We start from the raw sequence: 24966 nt of genomic DNA, 5'->3' as shown, positions 1-24966 counted from the left end.
ATCTCGATCCCAACGGTGTCCCTGAGGTGCTACTGACCAGAGCCAGTTCACACCAACACCCCTTGCCAGCCCATTCCACCTCTGCTGACACCATGGCAGCAGAGCACTTGAGCAAGCTGCCACCCAAGGTTCACATCCAGTGCCTACCATGCCAATTAAAAATAAGCTAAAAATAGCAGAGGAAAAGAAAAAAAAAAAACTAAAAGCACCACATGTTTGTATTGCAAAGGAAGCTTCAGGATCAAAACTGCTGGACTGAGACATTACTGACAGAAATAGAAATTCCTGAAAAGCAGAATTAGGTCAGAGATGACACCTATCAAGGTTGAAAAGCTCATTAGTCTCATCCAGGCTGTTGAAAAAAGTTAATTGCAGACCATGGCAAGGTGAGGTTTTCCCCTGAATGTGAGATCAGCTGCTGGACACTTGAGGTGGTGCTGGTGATTCACTGGCTCCTTGGCCAAGTACCTGAAAAAATGAGACCACCTAATTTCCCTGGAACTGGGAAAATTTTTGTTTGGTTTACATGATTTTAAATCACATGCGTAACTTAGAGCCCATTTATGCTCATTTTCTGCTGCACCCAACGTGGGTGCCTGTATCCATCACACATCCATACTCTGCCTACCCTGCTCCCTCCCAGACCAACTACCAGCTGCAGGTATAAAAGAATTTGCAGTAAAATTTACCCAGCACAAAGCAGAAAGCACTGATGGGGGAAAAACCAGAAGAATTTACACAGTGGTGCCACACACAGCCTCAGGAGCACCAGAAAAGCTTCCACTTCTGCTCAGGGAGGAACGAGCACAGAGAGAAGGACACAGCACAAGCAAACCACAGGAGGAGTAAATCCACACAACATCAGGACTTACCTCCACCCACTTCCCATTGACTTCCATGAAGAGGACACAGAAGGGGTCGGATTTGGAAGTGACATCCCTGTCCAGAAGGTTTTGGCCGCAGATGGACAACTCGACTTTGCAGACGCAGTACTGGGAGCCAATGGGCCCCGCTGTCGTGGGAGTCATGGTGTACGCCATGGGCCCCGGTGGCAGCAGCTCCAGGCAGTCTGTGGGACAGGAGGACAGGGACAAACCTCAGTGCTGGGAGGCAGCAAACATTCTGTCAGCACTGCTGAGCTGGCCACAGAGTGGCCACAGGCAGAGCCTCTTGCTCTAAGTTACACACGTGATCTAAGCCATGAGGCTTTCCTGGCTCCATCTCCCAGCGGAGTACCCACGACCTGCTGTGAGTTTGTTCCATAAATAACAGATTTTCAAGGAAAGGTAACATCTTCTGCTTATCCCCTCAAGGGAAAGGGGACTCCCCAACCTCTCCTTCCAGCACGCTGGGCTTTTGTTTGTGGTGAGGATTCCACAGCATCCTTCAGCACAAACCTGATTACTGTCTGGCTGTCCCCAAGCAACAGACCATGGACCTAAGCTACAAGGGGCAAACTTGAGCTCTGCCCTGCAAATCATCATAGGGAAGGGGGTGAGACTGTGAGGGTGAGTGTGCTGCAGGGCAGCTCCAACCCTCGATCAGCCTCATCTCCACTCTGCTTCCCAGGCCAGCAGACAACTGTGGCTCTGGCAGCAGTTAAAAAGTGACGAGAAGCTTAAGGCAAATGTGACAACCACTGCATGACCTGCAGCACGATTTACAGGGCCCTAACTAAAAATCCATTTAAAATCTTATCAAAAGTCTGCTACCAAAGCCATTTTGCAGAGATAAATGCATTTTATACCATTATTAGTGCAAAACCCCATCCTGCAGGACAGTCTTGACTTCTGATGTACATCTTACTTGTCACAAACTACCAGTGGTGTTCCATGGAGAAGAAAGGGGAGAAAAAAGAGAAGAAAAAGCATTTTCAGATGAATTTATACTAACAAGCCTTTGTGGCTGTGGTTGCTAGTGGAGAGTGAGCTCTTCTCAGCAGCTGCTTTAATACCTTTCGTCTTCTTTTTCAAGAGTGGCTCCTGGCTCATCTACTTTATCTGAAAGCCCCAAACATTGTCTTCTTCCACCTTGATAAACCATCTGCTTCTGTTTGGCATTGAAACCCCAATTAATATTATCTATTTGTTTTGCCTGGGTATGAGTATTTACAAGCCCTTGTGCTGCTGGGAGCTCGGCTGCTGCCCTTTTCCCTTGCAGCTCAGCTTCCAAGCTGGAATGGGGACGGAGGGCAGGGATAGGGTGATCCCGGCAGGGCTGTGGGAGAGGGAGCTCCGGGCTCACCACCGGCTCTCCTGAGTGCTCAGCCCTGCTGCAATGAATTCTGAGCAGAAAACAGCTCCAGCTTCCAAGGCATGGAGCCCTCCTCTCCTGCCTGCCAAGATCTCTGCTTGGCACTAAGTCACCAGAAACAAGCCTGGTTTTAACCCCCACCAGTAAACACAAGCTCTTCATCCCAGCCCGCTGCTCAGGGAAAGAGTGGTACAAACATCCCAGTTCCCTAAGAACCCAGAAACTTCTCCAGAAGAAAGAAATCCCCATCCTTGGCTGCACACACTCCTGTACATCACCAAAACAGTCCCTTTCCCAAGTGTGGCTCCCCCTTGCCTGGCCCAAGCCTATCTCGTGCCATCACTCCCTGCGCACAGCAGCACAACGCCAGAACGGTGCCAGTGTGACACCAAAATGGTGGCACATAGGGACAACCTTCCATGTACCACAGCATCAAGGAGGAACACATGGAGAAGTAAAAGTCCTCATGGCTCATCCACTGTGGCTGGGGGACCAACTCCAAGGTGCCTGTCCCTGCCTCTGCTCTACCCAAGCCCATGTTGCCAGCTGCAGCTGAAGTGAAGATTTTACTTAATTATTTTTCTTTAATGCACAGATCATGTAATCAATGTCTTAAAATAGCCAAGCCTGTTCTATTTATGCTGCTGTCTGTCTGCTGCTCCCTCTGAAAAGCAAACACGGGGCAGCTGTGCTGGCATGGGCCTGGTCCTGCCCGAGCAGGGAGATCTGGGCTGGGTTTTTCCATCTCCCCTTCCCCCAGATCTCAGTGCTGTCTCATAAAAAGCAGAGGCAGCAAGTGACTCAGTGGAAAAACCTTTTTTCCCAGGGCTGACAGACACCAAAACATCCTCTTGGTGTACAGCACGTCACCCATGCTCCAGCCCCTGAGCTCAGACTGTCCGGCTCCCCAGGGTGCGCACGGGCATGACAGGCACTGGGATGAGGAGATGGCCAGCACCAGCCAGAGCAAACACTGGAAAGCCACCTCTCCTGCCACTGCGCTGGCACAGATCCAGCACCGTCCTCTTGCTGCACCTGCATGGATCCAGCACCTTCCACAGGGCCACGTGTGGGTTCAGCCCTTGCTGCCTCAGCAGCAGCCACGGGTCCCCCCAGCTCAGAGGCCTCACATCTGAGGTACCATGAGCGAGCCAGCACCATTCTAACACCCCACAAAAGCTTTAAATTCAGGGGGTATTTGAGCTGGCACCAAAAGAGTCAGCACGCCATCATCTGTATTCCAGTCTCTCCTCCCATTTTTGTTCTCCTCTCCCCACAGTCACTGCCCTTAACAAAGTCCTGTGACTTGCTCAGCGTCTGCAGCCAGATATTCTCCTGATGTACTATCCCAGCTGCCGGCTCCGTGCCGAGCACCCAGACACGTGCTCACCCACCAAAACACGGCCAGGTTACCAATGAGAGGTCTCAGGGACACACCTGAAGGTTTGACTGCCCCATGGTCACCCCTGCTATCAAGAGGTGTCACAAGAGCAGGACCAGAATGGAGGGACACAGTCACCAAAGCCTGTTTGGGCTCCAGTTTCCAGGACCTTCTGAACAGAACATCTTTGTGTTTATAACTTTCAAGTACTTTTTCCTCCATGGCTTGGTCATTTCCAAGCTGTTCCATGTCCACAACATCCCACAGAGCAGGGTTTTGCTGGCTGGGGGTGCACACAAGCCCTGGGGCTACCCTGAGGAACCTAAGAACCCTAAGAACATCTAGCAGTCCCAGAGCAGAGTCTCATCCCATGGTACCCCAGCACTACAGCAGATTGCCAAAGCACTTTTACAAAGTGTAAAAAAGGTCAGCAGAAAAACCTCGGACCTTTACTTCCTCTCTTATCCAAAAGGGAAGGAGGGGAAGGAGATATCTGTTTTGCAAATTAACTTGTGACTGAAGAGGTCCCCTTTCCCTCTGCAGAAGAGCAGCCTCATGAGCAGCAGTTCCTTGGGTCATGCTAAAGCTCTGTTTTAAGCATAAACAAGAAAAAACAGAGGGGAAAAAATAAAGCTGTGCTTTATGTGAAACATTTTGGGTTTTTTTAAAATCTTAATAGTGCCCTAAATTCAGTGGTCTTCTCTCATGAAAGAAATCATTTCTTTTCATAGCCAATTCCAGGCATATTTGAAACAGCCCCGGAAGTACCGACACCCAGCAGTGATACCATGCAAGATCCTGCTGTGTCTGTCCCAGGGAACAGGAGTTCCTTCTTTGGCATGGTCCATGGCTTCTGTAATAGCCCACAAAAGTCACCTGTGACTGTTTCCCCACTAAGGCTGTCCCACTACAGCCTACTGCAATTGTGGAAGCAAAATTCCTTTCAGGAACGTGAAAATGCGAGAGGAGTATGGAACAGGTAAATTGGGGTTGTTATAAATCACATATCTGAGCTCACAGGCAGGGGAGACACAGAGGCAGAGCAGCGGTACCGAGGGAGGACTAGGAGCAGGTGAAAACAGGTTGTCAGAAGACTGAAGCAGGAGAGGAGTGTGAGGATACAGAAGCTCATTGCCCAGAGCAGAAGAAAAGCTGAAACACAGGACATATGGAGCTGGAGATGCCAGGAAAAGTCAGGATGAACTGCAGTGGAAGCCTGAGGCAGCACCCCACACCACTGCAACTCACAATGGCCACTTTGCTCTCTCCTGCCAACAAACAGAGTAATCTCCAGAATCCTTCTGCAAAGCAAAAATGTTTGTCTCTCAGTCCCACCCGGGCAACTCAGTGGATTCACTGCTTGCACCTGGTTCTTTTAGCAGCCTCATTACCTTCTGCACACACCTGCAATTAGTCATGTACACAGCACCTTGCTGCCGGTATCCCAGCAAGTGCCTCTGCCCCAGGTGAGCAGGCTGGGAGGCAGAAAGGGGATGCTTGGTACATCCCTGTAGATGTTCCTTGGGTACCTGCTACCATCAGAGAATCCCTATCTCTTCCATGAGGCAGGGAAAGGCTGAAAACTGCCTCTGAGCATCCCAACATAGGCAGCACAGCTGGGACTGCACTCAAACGCTCCCAAATTCACAGAGATTTGGGGTAAACCTGGCAGAGGGAGATGCCCAGGCAGGGCTCTTGTTTCCAGCCTGATGCACAAGATCCACAGTCCTGCCTGCTGGAAGCCAAGGGGACTGTACTGAGACACTCTGGCACCTGATACAGAAGGACAAAGTGTTTCAGGACAACCTAATTAAGTGATTTCTCTAATGAACCCTTCCTGATGGAACCTGTCCCTAATGGGCTACAATAGACAATGCTGCTTGTGCCAACAGCTGGGCTTTTTACACCAGTGCTGCAAAAATCCCTCTCAAGGGCTAGTGGCCACTGGTGTGACAGCGGCTGCTTCTCCAGGTCATGCTTGGGCCGTCTCCACCCACAGGGCCAACTCCTCTCAGACTGCTGCTGTCCCCAGAAAAGCTCTCACCCACCTTTGCAGGTTTGGTGCCAGTGAGGGCAGTGCCCATCTTGCTGAAACTCCAAGTGTCTGCACCAACTGGCACATGGGCAGCACCCAGCAAAGCTTCTCCAGGGGGTGATGATCAGCAGAGCTCTGAGAAGTCACTCAAGGTGCCCTGGGAGTCACAAATCGCAAGAAAACTCCAAGGCAAACCCTGTGGCACCAGAGCTGGAGTGCCCCCAAAGTGGCTCGTCTCATTTTGAAATTATCATCACCTGAAAAGCAACTGCAAAGCACTTTCCCGTACCCAATACAGAGCTGAGACAGCCACTGCTGATGTCAAGCATGAATCCACCAACTCCAGCAGCCTCTCTGCCATCCCCACGCATGGCACAGCAGCTGCTGGACTCCAGGAGGCAGTGGCATTACCGAAGAGCCTGGCTCACACTGAAGGGTCCGCAGGGTAGGAGTGACTCCTCCACACAGTCTCCCCCCTGCCCTGCATCCCTGCTCCCCTCACAGCCACCTCACAGCCTTGATGATGATTCTAAGGGTCCCCCTGTGACAATCAAACTTGCCACCCTGACTGCTTTCCCATCTGAGCAGGAACTGGAAGGACCTGGGACTGCTCTGTCCCGAGCAGCCCTCCTGTAGCTCAGGTGAGCTGCTGGAGGGCACCGGGAAAGGCAAAAGCCCCTATGCCAGCATCCCTGTGGGGTTTAAGATGGTCTCTCTGCAGCAGCAGGGGCATGGCCGCTGCCTGGCCACTGCTCCAGGACCAGAGGATGGACCCAGGTCCTCAGAGGGGCACACACCCACAGAGACACCAAAAATAGAAATCTCAGCAAGCCAGGGATGTGAGAGGAACACCGAACACCTTTATGTGCTGCCAGCATGGAGGCAGCTTCGGGCAGAGCCTGCCCTGTCACCGGGGAGCAAAGATCAAATTTGTTCTCCAACCCTCTACAGATGAAGTCTGAAGATGTCCCCCAGAGTATCTAAACCCACTTACCGGCGAGAAATCACGAGCCCCAAGAGCAGGAGACACAAGTGCTCCGAAGAGAGCGGAGCCACTGAGCTCTCAGGGTGTTTCTGCAATCCTCAGCCGTCGTCACAGGGCCCAGGGCTCCGGGCTGGCAAACGAAAGCAAAACCCGCTCCTGCACACCCCGCGGTGACGCGGGCACGGAGGCAGCACCATTGGTGACACGGGCCGGGAGCAGCTGCAGGGGCTGGGCGCGTTCAGGGAGTGTGCTCAGAAAACCACAACGTGGGGAAAAAAAACCCAACAAAAACACAGGAAAAAGTCCTTCCTCAAAACCGGAGAGAAAACAGAGGGGCTCTGACGGCTGCTACCAGCCAACTGCACCGGGGTGCCTGTGCGGGAGGCAGAGCCCAGCCTTGCTGCCGTCCCGCACCATGCACCAGACCCATGTGTGCCTGCCAGGCGTGCTGCTCACACAGCAGAAAGGGGAAATAAGGAGCAGGGCGAGGTGAGAGCGTAGCAGCCCCCTCCGTTCAGGACACACAGCGAGGGCCGAGCCGCACAGAGCGACCCCGTTCCCGTCTCCACTGGCACGCACGCATTTGGCTCAGATGCGCAGAGAAGGGATTGCACGTTCTCGCTTGACTACGAGTTTCCTCTGGGGCTCAATTTAGGGAAATCTGTGATTCAGGGCAGAAAACATCGTGATGTCGCTGTGAATCGTGGCGATCACATCAAACCCTGCATACAACCGCCCTACAAGGCAGACCCAAGGAAAAGGTTCGTGTGCGGGCTCTGCACCCACTGCGTTCCCAGGCAGAAATGGACGCTGCCCGTTCTGCAGGTGAGTGGGAGGCTCAGTCCTGCGGGAGCAGCCACAGGCAGCACCCGTGGGAGCCTCTGTCCCAAAGAGGGAAACGCCAAACACAAATCTCCTACCTCCCCAGGGCAGCGATGCTCTTGTCAGACACGTGCACCGGGTGGGACAAACAAGCAAACCAGGAGATGCAGGGAGGGGGGACAGAGCACTCCCAGGATTTGGGGCATATTTTAACTTCCAGTATTAAAAATTCCCTGCCCCATCTACAGCAGCCAGATGAAACTGGGTATACTGTCACAAGGAGAGGGGATAGATCTGTTTCACAACTGGATTTGGAGGGAAAAGTGGACTTAATTAAAGGCAGGCCCCATGGAATGTGAAGGATCAGGGCTGTGGGGAGGGTGGCTGGGCTGCAGAGGACACGCAGCCAGCAGGGCTCCCTCACAGGTGCACAGGGAACCTCCCACATACTAACTATGCACGGTGTATACAACAGGCTGTTTAACTTATTAACCACTTTTCTATGCTATTGAAAACAAAAATGCTGGCTTTCTGAATCTTAATTGGATTCCTGTTCCCAGCCAACACCATCTATCACATGTGAGAGGGGAAGGAAAAAATCATCATTTATGTGATCAGAAATATCCTTAACTGCTTTTGGACCTCACTGCACGTCAGCCTAACCTCATGCCAGCCAGAACAGCCCCAGTAGCAGGCAGCTGTGCAGGTCCCTCCATCCCATGCACCATGTCATCCCTAAAGCAGCCAGAGCTTCAGATAAGCTGATAAGATAAATATTAATTCATGGGTACTTATGTGCAACACTCATTTGCACTGGGACACCAACACCAAGTCATGCAGAGCACTGATGTCCCCATGGCTGGAGCCACCTTCCCCTTTCCCTTCCATCCCACCACCCAGAGCCCCCCATCCGTTCCCCTTCACAGACGGGATTTTTGTCACTAACATCCAACATTTTCCCACAGAATTTTAATTTTTTTGGCCTGCTTTGCAGCAGAGAGATGCTGCCACTTGATGTGTGAAGCTTCACCCTGAGACAGAATTGTGTGCCAGCGACACAAAAATGCTGTGGTTTATGAGAATGACGTCTGACTAATTCTCGACCCCTTCTCAACAGCTTTAGACACCGCTTGAGGGAATATCAGACTGGGTTTAAATGGTTGCACAGCACTGGACTTGTTTAACAGCAAAACTTGTGTTCCCAGCTTGTCTCATTTTTAAAATCAGCCTCACGACAGCTGATGTTTCTTCCTAAATCCTCAGCTTCTGGGATCACGTGATGATGGAAAATCCAGGGCTGGGGTGAAGGCGACTATTTTAGACACAAGATTTTTCCTGCTGGCTACAGGCAGAAAATATGACAGCTCGCAAACACAAGGCCTTAGCAAAAGCAGCAGACAAATAAAACTGGAGCCCTTCTTGCTGAATTTCACACTCACTTGTTTTTCTGGCATTTTAACAATGTTATGATCTCCAAACTCACCTGAGTTCCTAGGAATTAATTTTTCCCCTGCTCCCATGATCCTAACAAGTAACCTTGCAAAGCCAGCAGCCAGGAAACTGAGCCAAAGCAGCAAAAAAAGAAATGACTCAGGTCCCTCAACAAATACTTTATGGAGGTTTAAAAGACAAACTGTAAGATTTCAGGGGCTGAAAAGGTGGGGAAATGTTCAATTCTTTTTTTTTTTTCCCCTCACTGTTTTGTGGGTTTTACATCCCGCCAGGAGCATTATTTCAAATGCCAGGCTACTCCACCACACCAGAAAATTCACCTTTCCTTCTATCCCCCCACCCTGCCTCTGAACACCAGCCAAGGTTCTCACATAAAGAGTTCCTTATGAGAGCTGGCAGCTCTGAGCCCAGACAGGAGGCTGCAAGCATTGCTTTTCATCAATTAACCCGGAATTATGTTCCCAGCACACCGACGACTCCCGGAGAACAAGCCCTGATTTATGGTGGTGCGAGCGGCTCCGGCCAGCTCCCCCCGGGCAGAGGTTTCCACTGAAGTCAGTGGGAAACTCTTTCCACCAAGTGTAAGAGGAGCAGGAGAAGTTATTCCTCCCAGACTCTTTACACACCACACTGAGACTGCTAAAAGGCAAACAAAGCTGATGCAATTCCAATACACAACTGGGCAGACTGGTAAATCACGGGGTAGCTAGCAGCTGCTCCAGCACCACAAAATCCTGCTGTTTTGGGGTGAGGGAGGGGGATTGCTGGAAGAGGAGCAGAATCGAGGACTGCCGAGGGCTGTGCAGCTGATATATCCCCCCAGTGCAAAGAGCATCTTCATCCACAGCTCAGCTCCAGCAGCTGAGGATTTTCCACACTGGAATCCCCAGTTCCTGGGGCCCGGGCCCCCTCCTACAGCACACACTGGCCATGCACTGGAGTTGTCTAACCCCGACAAGCAATGGCTTCACAAACTGCACCAGCTTGTCAGCAACCAGCATGAAGTCCCTTGCTGTTTGCAGCACAGACCCCAGGAGCAAGGATGTCCCAAGGACAACCCGTTGATCCTCAGGATCTCAGTTCCCTTTAGCTGGAGAGCTCAAGGGGCTGCAGGGAGAGAGAAACGCCACAGCAGTCAGACAACCCTGCCCACCCTCACACTGCTACAGGGCAGTGCCTGCAGCCCCTCCAAGAGATGCAAACTGTGTTCCTGACCAAGCAGGTCCTGGGAACAATGGGGCACATGCCAACAGTGCCAGTGGAGGCAGGCTGCTGGGAAACTCTGTCCCCAGGGGGTTGGGGACCATGTTGGCTCTTAGAGAGCAGCTCCAGGACTGCGTGTCTACTCAAGTCAGGTGCTAGGGGCTGCCTACACCACAAGAAGATGAAATTTTGGGGACACTTGGAAGCCTCACTAGATGCTCTCGCTCCTTCCCTCCACATTATCCCAGTCAGGATGCTCCAGCAGCAACAGCAGGGAAAGAAAAACACACATCACCAGAAAACGTATGTCCCAGGCTATCGGACAGCTGTAACCAAAGCAAATGCAGCATTTCCCTAAGGCAACTACAGGAAAACATCCTCCACTGACTGCATTCTTCAAAACAGCTCCTTTCCACATGTCCCGAGCTTTTGTTCCCAGCCTTCCTCCTCCCATCTCTCCATTCCCTGCCCCCAACGGGCTTCAGTGGAAGGCTATTTCTGGCTGATAAGAAATAATTTTATGACTGCAGAAAAGCACAGTGGCATCACAGGCCCCAGTACCTGGGCTGGCTCGAGGAGGCTGATGCAGGTGACAGGGGAGTAGGATCAGAACTGAGCACACCTGGGCTGTGCTTGCAACTCCAGCTTTTCCAGCAAGGTTCAGGTGTATTGCCAGGAGGTTCAAACCTGGTCCTCGAGGCTCATGAGGATCCTCCCAATTCCTTTCTACAAAGCAGCTCACACCCTGGGGAGTCAGCAGCACGGACCCAGCCCCTTCGGAGATGTTTCTGTCACCGAAGCTCAGCTCTCTACTCACCTCTATTTCCTATTCCACCCTCCTTGTGGTGACCAGCTCCAAAGGGTGTGTTTGCCCACCAAGTCCTGCAGCCCCACTGGCTTTAGTCCAGCCACTTGCCTAAATTAGGGTTATTCACACAAAGACTTATTGCATCAGGTCTTCAGGCTGGCAGAGCTGACAGGAAAACACCTCCCTGCCTGCCATCCCCCAAGCACCCTCACACTGCTGAGCGAAACGCTCCGCTCGCCTCTTCCTCAGAGAACAAAGCGTCTTGCTGGGCACAGAGGAGGGAGAGGCAGCACATCCGTGAGCGTAAACCCTCCCAGTCCCCCCAAAATGCATGGCATGAAGGATATCATCGCCAGCTGTAGCAGCATCGGGCTGCAAACAGCTCCTGAAGAAACCACTCTGTGATTCTCCAGCCTCCAACTCGCCAGATCCCCCCTGTGCCTCAATGCCAGAAGATAAAGAGAGGGGCTTGCAGCAGCTGCCAGGAAAAAGCCCTACAAATATCCCCAGGCTTGGGGAGTGAAGCCACCAGGCCCTGGCATTTGCCTGGGGCTCGCACGCCCAGCTGACATCTTTAGAAGTGGATACAGACACACAGAGAGTGGGGACAGAACAACTTCCACACCGCCTATGAATGAAGGGACCTGGGCTGGGGAAGGGGAGCATAACGTGACAGGGGGACTATCCTGAGGGATGGTCAAGGAATGAAAGGTCTGTCTCGGGGATGGAGGATCTGTCCCTGGAAATGAAGGGTCGAGGATGGAGGGTCTGTCCCAGGGGACAGAGGGTCTGTCCCAGCAGACGAAGGGTCTGTCTGGGAGGACGGAGGATCTGTCCAAACGGATAGAGGGCAGAAGCGCCACCACACACCTCGGGACGAGCCCTGCGGGACACTGCCCTGCAGTCCCCATCCAGCGGCTGACACCGGTGTTACGCTGTCCCGGCCAGCAACACCCTCCCACCCTCCCACCCGGTATCTCACCACCCGCCCGACCCACGCGAGACGATCCCGCCGGGCAGCCCCGCTCCTCGCCCCGCTCCGTTATCCCCGGGCCCTCCTCGGGGGCTGCCGGTACTCACCGCCGGGCCGGGCCGGGCCGAGCCGAGCAGCTCCCGCGGGGCTGCGGGCTCAGAACCTCCCCACGGCCGCGCCCGCCCCTCGCCATCACCGCCCACCCGCCCCGTACGCTGATGGCGAGGGGCGGGCGGCGGGCGCGGCCGTGCTCGGGCTCCCCCCTCCCGGAACGAGCATCATCCGTTTCGGATTTTAAAAAAAAGAGAAAGAGATCCACCCCAAAACTTCTTCGCTGGCTGCTTCGGGGAAAAAAAGAAAAAAGCAAAAAGCTTAAAAACAGCCTAAAAAATACATATAGAAAATTATTGTCGGTGTTATGCACTCAGATCCAAGGAAAACAACTTTTGTTGGATCAACACCCGTCACTTTTAAGCAAAACCATTGGGTTTTGTGCTGTTTGGGTGTAAGCAGGGTTCTCCCTGCCCAGCTAATGTGGGTGCTTCCCAGTGTCAAAATCATGCAGGCCTGGACCGTATCCCCCCGATTCCACTTCCCATGGGGAAAAGCTGGTTAAAGAAGGAAAACAAGCAGGCCCAAATGCACACCCCAGACGTGAAGGGGAACCCAACCCACAGGGCTGGCCACTGTCACACTGACCCATCACCCTATTCACCCCAAGGAGCTGCATGTGGTCCCTTCGAGGCTGGTACCACCGGGGTTTGACCCCAACGTGCCATTAGCAACCTCACGCGACACTTGGTGGACACATCATCAGGTGTCCAGGATGTTTATAGAGATGTTTTTGGTGTAGAGATAGGGTAATAAGGCTGAAAGCCTCCCTCTGAGGCTGCCGATTAAATAAACCATCTGTGTTTGTTCAGAGCTCTTTACTATGGGCTCTGCTCGTGCTTAGAAAGATCATAGGCAAATAAGCAACTCCCGTATTCCCCTGGCCAGCTGGAATACTTTCCTCTCCTTCACCCTGAGCTGTGGAAGGCAGAGGAATTTTAAGGCCCCAAGTTTTTAGCACACACAAGGTGCTCCCTCTGCCAGCCCCACTCCCCTCCCAGCCCCAGGAGTGGAGCAGTGGACACGGGACAGGCTATGGGGTCACCAGTGCTCCTGCTCAGCTCAGGCAACACAACAGCCAACATCCAGCTAAAAGCTGAGCCTCGTGTTTAGGAGCAACCCGTTCTTTCTGTGTAAACCTGGCCAGAAACCATCACAGAAAGGGATGAGGTTGTGCCTGAAAGAGGAATTCAGTGGGAGAAGTGGGGTCTGTGCCAGACTTGCCCTCCTACCTCCTTGCCTGAGGCTTAAAATGTCACTCTGAGGGGAAAAGGGAGAGGCAGACGGTATTTCACAAATGCCAGTATGCCTGTTTTCTCCCAGATAAGTTTTTCCTGTGTTTTCTCTCCTGCCAGTACGATGGTCCCAAGTCACAGCAGGTTCAGGGCTACCTGGAACTGGTTTTAGCAGAGGGGAAACAGCGGCTGCATTTCCAGCTCTTTGGAGCTGCCGCCATCGTGTGCAGGAGCCCATCCCAGCCTGGCTCCAGCTGCTCCCAGCACAAAATCCAGGCTCCCTCCCACCCTCCAGCAGCGTGTTTATTTACAGCACAGTATTTCTTTCTAAAGATCTGGTCTCAGGGGGCAAAATCCCTTCTGTGTATGAAACCAGTACTGACTAGCTCAGACATTGTCTTCCAGAGACTGCAGGCAGCCTGAAACAATAGGGGTGTGCAGAGAGTCCTGATGCATTTCCGTTTTTGGACCATGATAAATCAGAAACCTAATAGTAACAGCTCTAAAAATGGCCCACGGTAATTAGGTGGTTGGGAATCGGTTTGGTGTTCGGCCATCACACACAATCCCTAATAGCCTCACGTCTTCTGCATTCCAGAAGATTCATTTAACCCCTCAAAACTGGACAAAGCCCCCAAGTTCACCTCAGAAACTTTCAGAAATGAGCACAAGCTGGAACATGGACATCGCAAGCACAATGGAAATGGGAAGCACGCCCCAGAAGTCCTTGGCATGACATGGAAGAAATGAGCCACAGACCGATTGTGTTGTTGTGCTCCGTGTACAACTCGGTCCAAATCTCTGATTTTGAAAAAAATGCAACCCATGCACACAAAATACAGCACAGAGCCCGTTTTTATCCAGAACCGCTGGATTACAGAGACCCACTCCCCATTTTTGAGGTTTTGCTGACACCTGGTGTTCTGGAAAACATTGCTGTTCGGGCAAGTTCCCTTCCCTGGCTCCCGTTTGGATGGTCACTTTCTCAGGTCAGACTGGAATCCTGAATTTGGGGAAGACCCTGAGAAATGCAGGTGTGCAGTTGGATTTCAGAGTCCCTCTTTTAACATCTTAAGAGCAGTGCTGCAAGAGAATCTGCAGCGTGCTGTGTTATGTCCCTGCAAACCTCACGGTACAGAGCTAGAGTTCCTGACTTCAGGAATCAGGGGAACTGCAGGGGGCGAATCTCAGATCTCATTTATCATAGAATAGTTTGGGTGTGAGGGGAGCTTAAAGATCATCTCGTTCCAACTTCCTGCCGTGGGCAGTGACACCTTCCACTATCCCAGGCTGCTCCAAGTCCCATCCAACCTGGCCTTGGACACTTCCAGGGATGGGACAGCCACAGCTTCTCTGGACAGCCTGTGCCAGTGCTTCACCACCCTCACAGGGAAGAATTTCCTCCTCATATCTATTCACCACATTTGGTGAAGCTTTTCCTAAGTGCCAGTGTTTAGATCTGAGGTACTTGCTTACTCCATTGAATTATGTCCTCATGACAAATTTCACTACCTCTTTTTCCCTTTGTTTTTATTTTTAAATCCTGTTCACAGTAGTCTCTGCAAAATGTGTCCCACTTTTACACCACCACGTCATCATGTCACAGAGCATGCTGCCGATCTTTAAATAGGGACAGTGGCTCCCCCAGCAATAACCAGCACCAGCTGTTCACAACCATTTGCCCAAAGGTTTGCTGGACCAGCATTTCCAGCTCATTCCAGATGCCTGCCCTGCCCAAATCAGATCAGTTACATCTCCCCAGGCAAACACTGCTGCAAACACAATCCATAAATAAATCCACCACAAGACTCGAATATTTCCAGCACAAACACGTAAAGAAAACATTATAGCAGTGGGTAATAGAGGAGAACAGTGTGGCTGCACTCCTGTGACACAAGCCAGAATTCCACGGGTCCAAGGGCAGTTTCAGTCTGTCTCCTCTAAGGAGCAGCAAACTCGGTGTTTGGGATCTTCTTCTCCCTGCAGTTCCCACAGGTCCAGCATCCACTGCCCAGAGACACACAGGCTTTGGGGTTCAGGGGATAGTAGAGACTTGAAGGATCTTTCATGTGGATAACGTTTCAAGCTAATTGACCCCTTGCTTCCCCTGAAAGAGGTTAGTGCAACCAGTCCAAAAGCCCCACAAAGCTCTACAAAACCCCACATGAAAATAATCAGTAGTAGCACATTCCTCCCACTCAGAGCAGTCAGTTTTCTTACAAGTTGTTTTACAACCTCAGTCCTTTCAATTTTCTCATTGAAATTTATGGCAGTATCAGCGTTTTCTTGTTACCACAGTATAAATATTGATCTTTTTTGGGCAATGACTTGAAATTTCAAACATCCTGAAGTTTTTGTCAGAAAACTGAGGCAATTCTGTGTGAAAAAGAGGCTGTTATGAAGAAAACAAAACCAAATATTTTTTTTTTCTTACCTTTTTTTTCTTCTCCCAGTAAAAGCTGTGGCTGCCCCATCCCTGGAAGTGTTCAAGGCCACCTGGATTTGAGAAACCTGGTCTAGTGTGAGGTGTCCCTGCCCATGGCAGGGGGTTTGGAACTAGGTCTTTAAGGTCCCTTCCAAGTCAATCTGTGATTCTGTGATTTTTTTCCTAAAAATCATAGAGGAATTTCACACAGTTACAGATGATTTTCAAGCAGCCTGTTGGAGTTCATCTGTAACAATGCCAACAATTGACAATTTTGTAAATAATTTTACATCCTCTCCTGGAGGATGTGTATTCTTTTATTGCAACACCCTGTAGGTGTTGTAATCTTGATTAAGGATAATTAAATACTCTGCTGGCTTTCTGGATGCCTGAGAAGATGCATCTCATCCTAGAATAATACAATCATAGAATTGTTAGGGTTGGAAAAGATCTCTAAGATCATTGAATCAGACCCTTAACCCAGCATCAATATGTTCATCACTAAACCATGTCTCCAAGTGCCACATCCACACATTTTTTGAACACTTCCAGGGATGGTGACTCCAAAATCTCACAGCTCTGAGAAAAACTCATATCTGCTTTTTTGTGACTGTATGTGAGAACTTAATCATGGCCCCTGTTCTTTCTGGGTCTGTCACTCACTGCCCCTCCCTCAAAATAAAGACTAAGTATTTAACTTTTAATACAGTTGAAGCTTGGATGGAGGTGATTGTGTCCCTTTTTCACTAGTGCAATACATAAATAAATAGTGTGTAGTACATAAGCATTCTTATCACTATTTGCTGATAACTTTCTGGAAAGTAAGTACTCTTGACAGTATTTTGCTCTTCAGTACAATAAAAGCTATCAAGAAACAAAACAAACAAAAAAACCCCAACAAAAACAAACAACAAAAAAACCCAACCCAACACAAACAAAAAACCACAGTGTCTACACTTGGTTCAGTGCAGCAAAGAAAGACCCAATAGTTACAGCATTCAGTTGTAGGAACTTTGAGCTCCTGGGTTCTTCAGTGCAGTTTTGAGGGCAGTGGGAGACGGAGAGTAACTCCTAGTTAGGCAAAGGGTCTTCTTTTCTAGCTGAAGGAGAAACACAGTCTTGAGTCTTGTCTTGTCAAACTCTCAGCGAGGCCCTTGGGCACTGGATTGTCCCACAGTCTGCAAGGACAGCAAATGTGTTACTGTAGGACTAAGTATGGTACCCAAGTATCTGGAAGATATGGATCCCAGGAGAGAGTGGGACAGGGCAGGAATGTACATCAGAAGTGAAACCAGGAGGAACGAGAGAAAGAAAACTTTTAAGAACAAATGCAACAACTCCCTGATGGAGACATGACACAACTGGCTCTTCATTTTTGCCTCATTTAAAGCCAGCAAGATTTTCAGTTCCTTTTTTCCCTGGACTTTCTTGGGAGGTGGAGCTGTCCTAGAAAACCCTCAGCTTGCTTGGCTTGTGTCTGTACTCCATGCAATACCCTATTCCATGCCAGCTAACCCAGGGCAGCAGGGGAATAGGTCACATCTGTCCCCAGACTGGTCACCCTGACTTCTCCTTGCTGAGCCAAGACCCAGCCATAGAGCTCTGTGATACCTGCTCACCTTATGAACTGAATTTCTGGGCACTTGGCAAGTTTCTCTGCGAGCTTTTTGGCCCCACAGGCTCCAATGCGGTTTTTCTCCAGGCTGTTTTAAAAATCAAAAGAGAATTTTGAAATCCAAAACAAATCCAGAGTGGAAAACAGCTGAATAGTCCCATGCTGTAATCACCTTAAATAAAATCAGTGCTACTTCAAGTGTATCAGCCAGGCAGGGCTGGCCCTTGGTGCATCATGGAGCAGGCTAAGCAAGAAGTTAAACTGCAGAAGCCTGCCTGCTGTTCCTAATGTACATCCCCCTCTTCGGAAGTCCTGTGATTGAAGGCTCAATGACAGACAAATGAGTCTTCCCAGGGTTTTTCTCAGGGCTGTACTCACTCTAACACCTTCAGCTTTGCCATCTCTGGGAGAGCAGTGGCCAACTCTCGGGCTCCTCCATCTCCAAGGGCATTCCAGGACAGTCTAAAGCAGACAAGAAATCCCAATTGTGAGTGCCACTACTGTGACATTTCCCCTCATGGATTAGCCAGTTTGCAAGAGCTAATCACCTTCTTATCATGACAGGTAAACATTCCCCTGGATTACAAGCTTAATTTTGAGGAGTTTCCTCCGTTTCACCACATATTTCCATATATGATAAGACACTAGGGCGTGTCTGTGGACTGTGGTTATCTCAGAGCCCTGCACGCCCAGGGAATGAGATGTGGAAGATAGAAATGACTGCTGAGCACACAGCTTTATGCCATGACATGTTCTAGCAGTGTATTTCATCAATTAGTTAATTACTGCTACATTTACCACCGAAAAGTACTTAGTGTACTAAGTACTTGTAAAATATTAACAAGTATTCAGCAGGGTCAGAAGTGCCCTGCAGTTCCAAATAGGAGCAGACATTAAAACAAGAGCGACCTGTGTGTGCTGAAGTGTCTCCCCATCCATCCCCACACTCACATTATCTCCTCCATGGAAGGGCATTGTCGGAAGCCAAGAGAGAGTGATCTTGAAGCATCATCAGTGATTCCACAGAATTTCAAGCTGCAGCAGCAGGGAGAGAACAGAGGGCACGGTGAGCTGGTGTCAGAACCGTGGGGAACACCACGTGGCACCACGTCCTGCCACGCTCTGGCCCAGCAGCCCTCAGTGCCCCGGTACTCACTCAATCTTCTGGAGGCGTTTGAAGCATGGCAGCCCCTCAGACAGGGCATGGATACTCTGTTCCCCAAGGTGATTTTCTGCTAAACTGTAAGGGTAATGGAAAAGCTTTGAGTGGTGCAGAAAAAGCAGGTACCGTCAGAGAAAAGCCACCATGAAAATGTAATTATGTGAACTAGCAAGTTAATAACTACCACCCAGACTAAGTGAGGACTGTGTAGACAGCGGGGATGAGCCAGATCAGTACATAGCAATTTTAGGTCAATTCACTGCTTGGTACAGTGGGAATGACAGCCCTGCTGTAACTCACAACCTCAGTCCTTGCAGCAGGGAATTGCTTGCAGATGGAAACACGGGGTTATACTTGTATCAAAGGACAGATCTGCAGCACATCATGTGTTGCATGTGAAACTGGAAATAAAAAGTTATACTGGAGTTAATGACTGGTGTGACTTGAGAGGAAATGACAGTAAGGGAGAGTGAGAAGACGACCTTCCAGTACCTAGAAGGGCTAGAAGGGAGCTGGAGAGAGACTTTGAACAACGGCATGGAGAGACAGGACAAGAGAGAATGGCTTCAAGCTGACAAAGGGCAGGGTTAGATTGGATATTAGGAAGCAGAAATTCTTCCTGGTAAGGGTAGTGACGCCCTGGCACAGGGTGCCCAGAGAAGCTGTGGCTGCCCCATCCCTGGAATTGTCCAAGGCCAGGCTGGACAGGGCTTGGAGCAGCCTGGGATAGTAGAAAGCGTCCCTGCCTACGGCAGGGGGATTGGAATGAGATGATCATCAAAGGTCCTTTCCAACCCAAACCAGTCTGTGATATGTTTGGCACCATCCCAAGTGCACCTGCCATGTCCTACCTTATCTCTTCCAGCAGCCCACACACCACCAGGGCTCTGGCCAGCTCCAGCCCTCCTGCCTGCCCGATGTTATTGTTCTGGAAGCTAACAAAGGAAACATAAGCATTGGAGGATTATTTTGGAATAAAGCTGTAACAAAAGCTTATATTTAACTTGCCAAGAACCTATCCAGAGGTGGTCTCCCACCAGTGAGATTCCTTTTCTAAGTTATCTTTTGATGATGTCTTAGACACAGGCTGGAAGAGACACCTCTAGGCTAACTGAGCCCAGTGAGCTCTTCTAGCTCACCAATTCCTTGCTTTGTTACTATGAAACAGTACAAGAAAGTCCTACATGTTAGAGTCCTGGAAAGACTCCCACAAAAATTTTGAAAATACAATATCACTGAGTTCAGGTAAAAGAAATGACTCAGAGGTGGCTGCACAAAAAAGTGAGGGTCCAGAAAAGATGCTCATCTTTATGCTTACATTCCACCAGAGGCATCAGAAACCAACATACTCAGAAACAATTTTAAGGCTTATTTTACTGTATACTCACTACCTGGTTCATCTCTAAAACTAATGCTGCAAGAGATTAAGCAAGAAGGGTTTATGTGACTTTTACAGCAGAATAATTGTGGAGGGCTTCTCAATCCTGGGACACTGAAATTGCTCTCTAAACAAGACACCAGTGCCTTTTCCCATTCCTTCCTTCAGCGATCCACATATTCCCCAGGATATCCAGCCTTCCTGGTGCAGAGGCTGGCACTTACTGCAGGATCTTCAGGTTGGTCATGTGAGGCAGACAGAGGGCAAGTGTCACTGCTGTCCTGTCTCCAAAACCATTCCTTGATAGTCTGGAAGAAGCAGAAATGAAATGTTACTGGCAGTGAAGTCCAGAGCCTCATTCCTCACCCGTGTGTGACCCACATGGATGTGTGATCCCCATTCCTCACCCACATGTGCCTGGGACTGTGCTGAAAGGACCCAATGTCCCTGATTCAAAGGACTCTGAGGGTGGGAGGAAGAAACACAATGAGGTTTTTCAATCCTGCAGCAGAAGTTAAACAGGGAAGTAAAATCGATCTGTACTTCTCTGGAGCACGCTTGTCTCCCTTTCTTACTGAGTTACCGGAGCTGGAATTGAAGTGAAATTGCACTTTTTCATATGTGCCCTTAGTCCACACACTGTAATCTGATGGTTACATGGACAGCTCAGTTTAACTGTAACTTTTTCTTACTCGATAATTTTAAATTTTATTTATTTAACATGGCAGGGCACATTCATTCTTTAAACTGGTCTGGAACAGAACATCAATATATCTGAATATGTAAAGCGTTTACCTGTCCACTTCTCCTCCATTTTTGCAGCCACATAGATTAATGGTGATTTCTTGGGCAACACAGGCACTGAACAGCTCTATGCCTGAGACACTCCCTATAAACCTGCAGATTCAGCTCTTGAATCCATTAGTCCACTGATGCAGACTGTACAGTTCTTAGAAATCTTCAAGGCAATCCAGCAACCAATCCCCAAACCCTCCACACCCAGCACCACACATTTCTGTGGTGTGTAGCAGAGAGTTTTTACCCTGCTCTCACAAGAATCAGTGGTAAAACGGATCTTATCTTTATTGAAGCCATATCAGATTTCTATGCCTTGATTTTTGCCCATCTTCCCAAAGGGACACTGGAAATGACACACTTACAGTAACTCCTTGATGTGCTTGCAATGGGCAAGAGCTTCCATCAGCTTTTCCCCTCCAGCAGGACTAGGACAATTCCCTGAAAGGCTAAAAGAAGCATGAGACTCTCAGTGACTAAATGAGAACCAGAATGTACCAGCTTAAGATATTTCACTGTTTGCCTGCTGTGATGGGAGACTTGGGTCTCTGGGAAATGATCTGGGGAATTTTAGGTTCTTTTGTCAAGTGCTGAGTAACTCCTGGCCCTGCAGGTACTGGGGGAAGGAGCAGTTGTCCCTCTCGCAGACAGAACTGGGAATTTCTTTTTCTTGCTTCAAGTCATTTCCAGGTTTTTAATTTCAAAAAGGTACAAGGCTTACTCCTAGAGCTGGGCCTAACAAAGAGCCTGGATGCTCTAATTTCTTTTCCCTGGGAGAAGGAGCAGTTTGAATCCATGTCTCGGAGAGCCTTGCCTAGAAGCCATGTCCTGGCTTTGACAGATTCTCAATTTCACCTCTACTTCCACTAGTAAAAGAAAGCAGTGTGGACACACAGGGGGCCACCACACTGGGAACCCTACACACCCCAAGGAAAGGTGCTGCTTGGGTATGAGACTTGTAAGATTCCCCACAGGCTGCAGATTTATTTTCCAGGGCACAACTGAGCCAGAGATCTCCATGTTTGAGCAGCTGGTGAGGGCTGGCAAATGTCTCTGGAGCACGAGGACATAGCCATAACCTTCACCCTCAGGGAGTCTCTGCTCTGCAGAGAAAGTCGTGGCCAGTCCTGGCTGTACAGAGGAAGGGCAGGAGAGGGAACACCTTCCATTGGTTTGGTGGATTGTGCATTGAAAATGCTGGAAGGTGGAACATTGTCTAAGAGAAGGCAGCACAGGGATTCCCACACAGGCTTCCCCACCAACCAGGGCCATGAGCAAAACAGCTGAGCCGAAACAAAGGGACTCACTCGATTTTCTTCAGGTTTTGCATTTCCAGCAGGACAGCAGCAAGATTTATCAGGCCTAGATCTCCAATCTTGTTGTGGCTTAAACTTTAAAGAGAAGGAAGGTTGTGTTGTAAAGGAAAATGCCAGGCAAAGTACAAGATCTTATTTAATGTGTCCCATTTGTTGGATGACACCTCAGGCCTTGCCAGCAGAATCAAAGAGCTGTTTGTCTCAGCTATGTCACAAAAAATTAATAGGTGTTAATGAGGAATTTAAAAAATTGCAAAGAACAATTAAAATCACTGGATCCTGTTGATGGGTGGGAAATTACTTCAGCCAGAATACCAAGACAGGATGAAGAGAGGTTGTTATTATTTTCCAAATTGCTACAGTGGAGAATGGACAGCATCTGGCAAGAGAGAGAGGGAGAAAGCAGAGCAAGCCTGGGGTTGACTTCAGATTCAGATCTTTGCAGACCAGGCAAATTCTGGGTCTGAGGCTTTCCCAAGACAGAAGGGAGTCTCTAGTCCTATTCTGGATCCCAGGGAAGATTTAGATCCTGTTTAATCCATTTTCTACATGACTGCAGCAGAGTGGTATAAGACCAAAGTTTCATTTTCTGAACATCAAGTTCTGATTTCCTCTAGTCCAAGGTATCTCATATACGAGCATTTTGCAACCTCTCTGCTTTTGTTACAACACCGTGTATAGGCACATCTGGTCTCTCCAAATGTTGGCACTAATGGTCACCTCCCTGCAAGAAAGGAGAAACTTACTTGATTTCCTCCATGTTGTGCATATTCCTCAAGGCTCCTGCGAGTCTGGAGCAGCCATCATTACCAATACTGTTGTGGTTCAAGCTGAAAACAACAGCCCCAGGAAAAGGGACATTAAACCCCTGCTACTCAGCATCTCAAGCCAGGCCAGAGCTGAGCTGCAGTCACATACTTACCTAAGCCTTTTCAGGGATGGCATCTCACAAAGCCCCAGGACAAGCTCCGGGATGGCAGCACTGCTGAGTTTCATGGATTCCAGGCTGAGAGGTGAAATAACAAAGGCACAGTTAACTACCCGGGGACAGTCGTGTGAGCACTCGGCACAGAGGGTGGTGAAACAAGGGTGAGAAAGATAGGGAAGTGTATTCCAGTCCCTGTGAATAATTTTCAGTTTTCTTCTCTAACACAATTCTAATGAACCTGTCTGGATTCTGATAAAATACCAGCAGAATCCCAAACCTCTGTTGAGGTTTGAGCAAGAGCCCAGACCCTCATGGAGCAAGGTGACCACAAGACAACAAGATCCATGCAAAAAACCTACCAAAACATTTGATTCTCCACTGGAATTCCCTGCCCCAGACTACTAATCTCTGTCTCTCACTCACTGTTTGTTACAAATAAAAAAGAATTGTTGCTTCTTCCCTATCTGAAGTCCTCCAGCCATCAGGAAAAGTACATCTGTCCACAGTACATGCAGAAGAGAGGCCAAAGTTTAGCTAGAGCTTCTAGAAAGACCTGGACAGCCTGGTAACAGCACACTCACTTGAGCTCTTCAATGGCCTGGCAATTCTGCAAGCCTGAGATCAAATAATCGATTCCAGTTGGTGTAACACTGCTAGAGGTCAGCCTGCAAAACAGCAAGGATCAAATGAGGAGATTAGGTCTCAGCACACTGAGAAAGAAGAGATTACTCCACTGACAGGCAAACTGGCCCATCCCAAATCCCAGACAGCACAGACATCAGGGACCAGTAAGTTTGGAGAGATTTCCACGCCCCTTGTGTGCAGAACTAAGAGGAATGGTGTGAGGCACAGGATTGAGCAAATAATAAATATGTGGAAAAGGTCACTGCTGGACATACCCAAACATCTTCAGCTCTGGAAGGGGTAGCAAAATCCTGACTAGCATTTCTGCTTCATCCTCATGGAGTTCCACGTGAGACCATCTGCAAGGAGGGAATGACAGGTCTGGGCTATGTCCAGGGGTGGCTAAAACTCTGTGCCAGGCTCACAGATAAAGCACAGCAGTGCTGGGACATTGAAGGAGTGACACAACACTGGTACTTGGCAAAGTCCCATGGGAGCTGGGCACAGGGAGAGTTAGATGATTTCAAAGGATACCCCAGGAAGCCACCAGGTCTATGGGTTTTTTCTATTTTCCATTCAAACATTCCACGTAGGGCACCCAAAGGGCAGGGACTGGGACCTTGAACTGGCCTCTACCATGCCCTGCTGTGTGTTCAGTATGCTACACTCCCAAGGACAAGCTACTCCCCTCCCAGAAAATCCTTTACAATGCCTGGCAACTCACCTCAGCTCCTGAAGCTGAGCACATTTTTCACAAAGCCTTTGGCAGAAGGAGGAGTTCTTGATTTCTGGCTTGTACAGACTCAGTCTGCAGGATACAAACACACAACACAACTGTCAGTGAGGATCAGCAGAGCCCACTGCAGCATCTGGTGCCCCCCAGGGACACAATTAGGGACAGATCAGGGCTTTCAAGTGCCCACCTGGGGCTTTCCTGCCATGTCCCATTTATGTCACTGTTCAGCATAGAGAAACAGAGCCCATCCCCACTGCCCAGGACAAGAGCTGCCTCTTCCTTCAGCTGCACAAAAGGACACTGCTGCTGCTCTCTCTGCACACTCATGCAGAAGCCAACATGTCCTAAGGTTTTTCAAAGTGCTCCTGTTTCCCATTTGCTCCCAGAAAGGTAGGTGGATTTTTTTACATGTTTAGGTCCAGTATGTGCCTGAACAAGAGCAGCCCAAACGACACATGCACGAGCAGAAGATTTCTTCCACATGTGTGGCACAGAGGCACTCTGAGACTGAACCCATGGAGACCAGAGCCTTAGACACTCTGAAAATATTTTTCATCCCACAGTGAAATTTTGAGCACGCAGAAAATAATGATAAATAGTTGCTTTCTCACCTGCTAATGACTGATTCTACCTTCTCCAGGCAGTTTGGGAAACTTATGACTAATTGGAAGAGGGTTTTATCTTTACATATCCTGAAAAGGTAGAGATTAGAGAACATCATAAAACTGT

The 24966-nt window shown here is 49.5% G+C and overlaps 2 protein-coding genes across 5 annotated transcripts in view; both read right to left on the bottom strand.

Moving 5' to 3' along the window:
• Nucleotides 1–12124, bottom strand: part of CPNE2 (copine 2) — a 44857-nt gene extending 32733 nt beyond the window's left edge. Inside the window, exons 1-2 of one of the 2 annotated variants that reach the window (XM_032121900.1) lie at nucleotides 12020–12124; nucleotides 873–1069 (exon numbers count right to left, since the gene is read on the bottom strand). In XM_032121900.1, the coding sequence (XP_031977791.1) occupies nucleotides 873–1040 (168 nt within the window). In that variant the 5' untranslated portion in view covers nucleotides 1041–1069; nucleotides 12020–12124. Of the gene's footprint in view, nucleotides 1–872; nucleotides 1070–6663; nucleotides 6802–12019 lie in introns of those variants that run through there. The other variant, XM_032121901.1, reaches the window with a different exon arrangement.
• Nucleotides 12125–15050: 2926 nt separating this feature from the next.
• NLRC5 (NLR family CARD domain containing 5) overlaps nucleotides 15051–24966 on the bottom strand; it is a 37040-nt gene continuing 27124 nt past the window's right edge. For all 3 annotated transcript variants that reach the window (XM_032122016.1, XM_032122017.1, XM_032122018.1), the window contains 15 exons: nucleotides 24849–24929; nucleotides 24226–24309; nucleotides 23777–23860; nucleotides 23459–23542; nucleotides 22872–22955; nucleotides 22696–22779; nucleotides 21941–22024; nucleotides 20999–21082; nucleotides 20063–20146; nucleotides 19312–19395; nucleotides 18455–18538; nucleotides 18250–18333; nucleotides 17677–17760; nucleotides 17303–17386; nucleotides 15051–16861 (listed from right to left, as the gene is read on the bottom strand). In XM_032122016.1, the coding sequence (XP_031977907.1) occupies nucleotides 16780–16861; nucleotides 17303–17386; nucleotides 17677–17760; nucleotides 18250–18333; nucleotides 18455–18538; nucleotides 19312–19395; nucleotides 20063–20146; nucleotides 20999–21082; nucleotides 21941–22024; nucleotides 22696–22779; nucleotides 22872–22955; nucleotides 23459–23542; nucleotides 23777–23860; nucleotides 24226–24309; nucleotides 24849–24929 (1255 nt within the window). In that variant the 3' untranslated portion in view covers nucleotides 15051–16779. The remainder of the gene's footprint in view (nucleotides 16862–17302; nucleotides 17387–17676; nucleotides 17761–18249; nucleotides 18334–18454; nucleotides 18539–19311; nucleotides 19396–20062; nucleotides 20147–20998; nucleotides 21083–21940; nucleotides 22025–22695; nucleotides 22780–22871; nucleotides 22956–23458; nucleotides 23543–23776; nucleotides 23861–24225; nucleotides 24310–24848; nucleotides 24930–24966) is intronic.

The sequence above is a fragment of the Corvus moneduloides genome, chromosome 12 (genome assembly GCF_009650955.1).
Source record: "Corvus moneduloides isolate bCorMon1 chromosome 12, bCorMon1.pri, whole genome shotgun sequence".
NCBI lineage: Eukaryota > Metazoa > Chordata > Aves > Passeriformes > Corvidae > Corvus > Corvus moneduloides.
The sequence above is the reverse complement of the archived record's forward strand: the minus strand, read 5'-3'. Positions and strand labels throughout refer to the sequence as shown.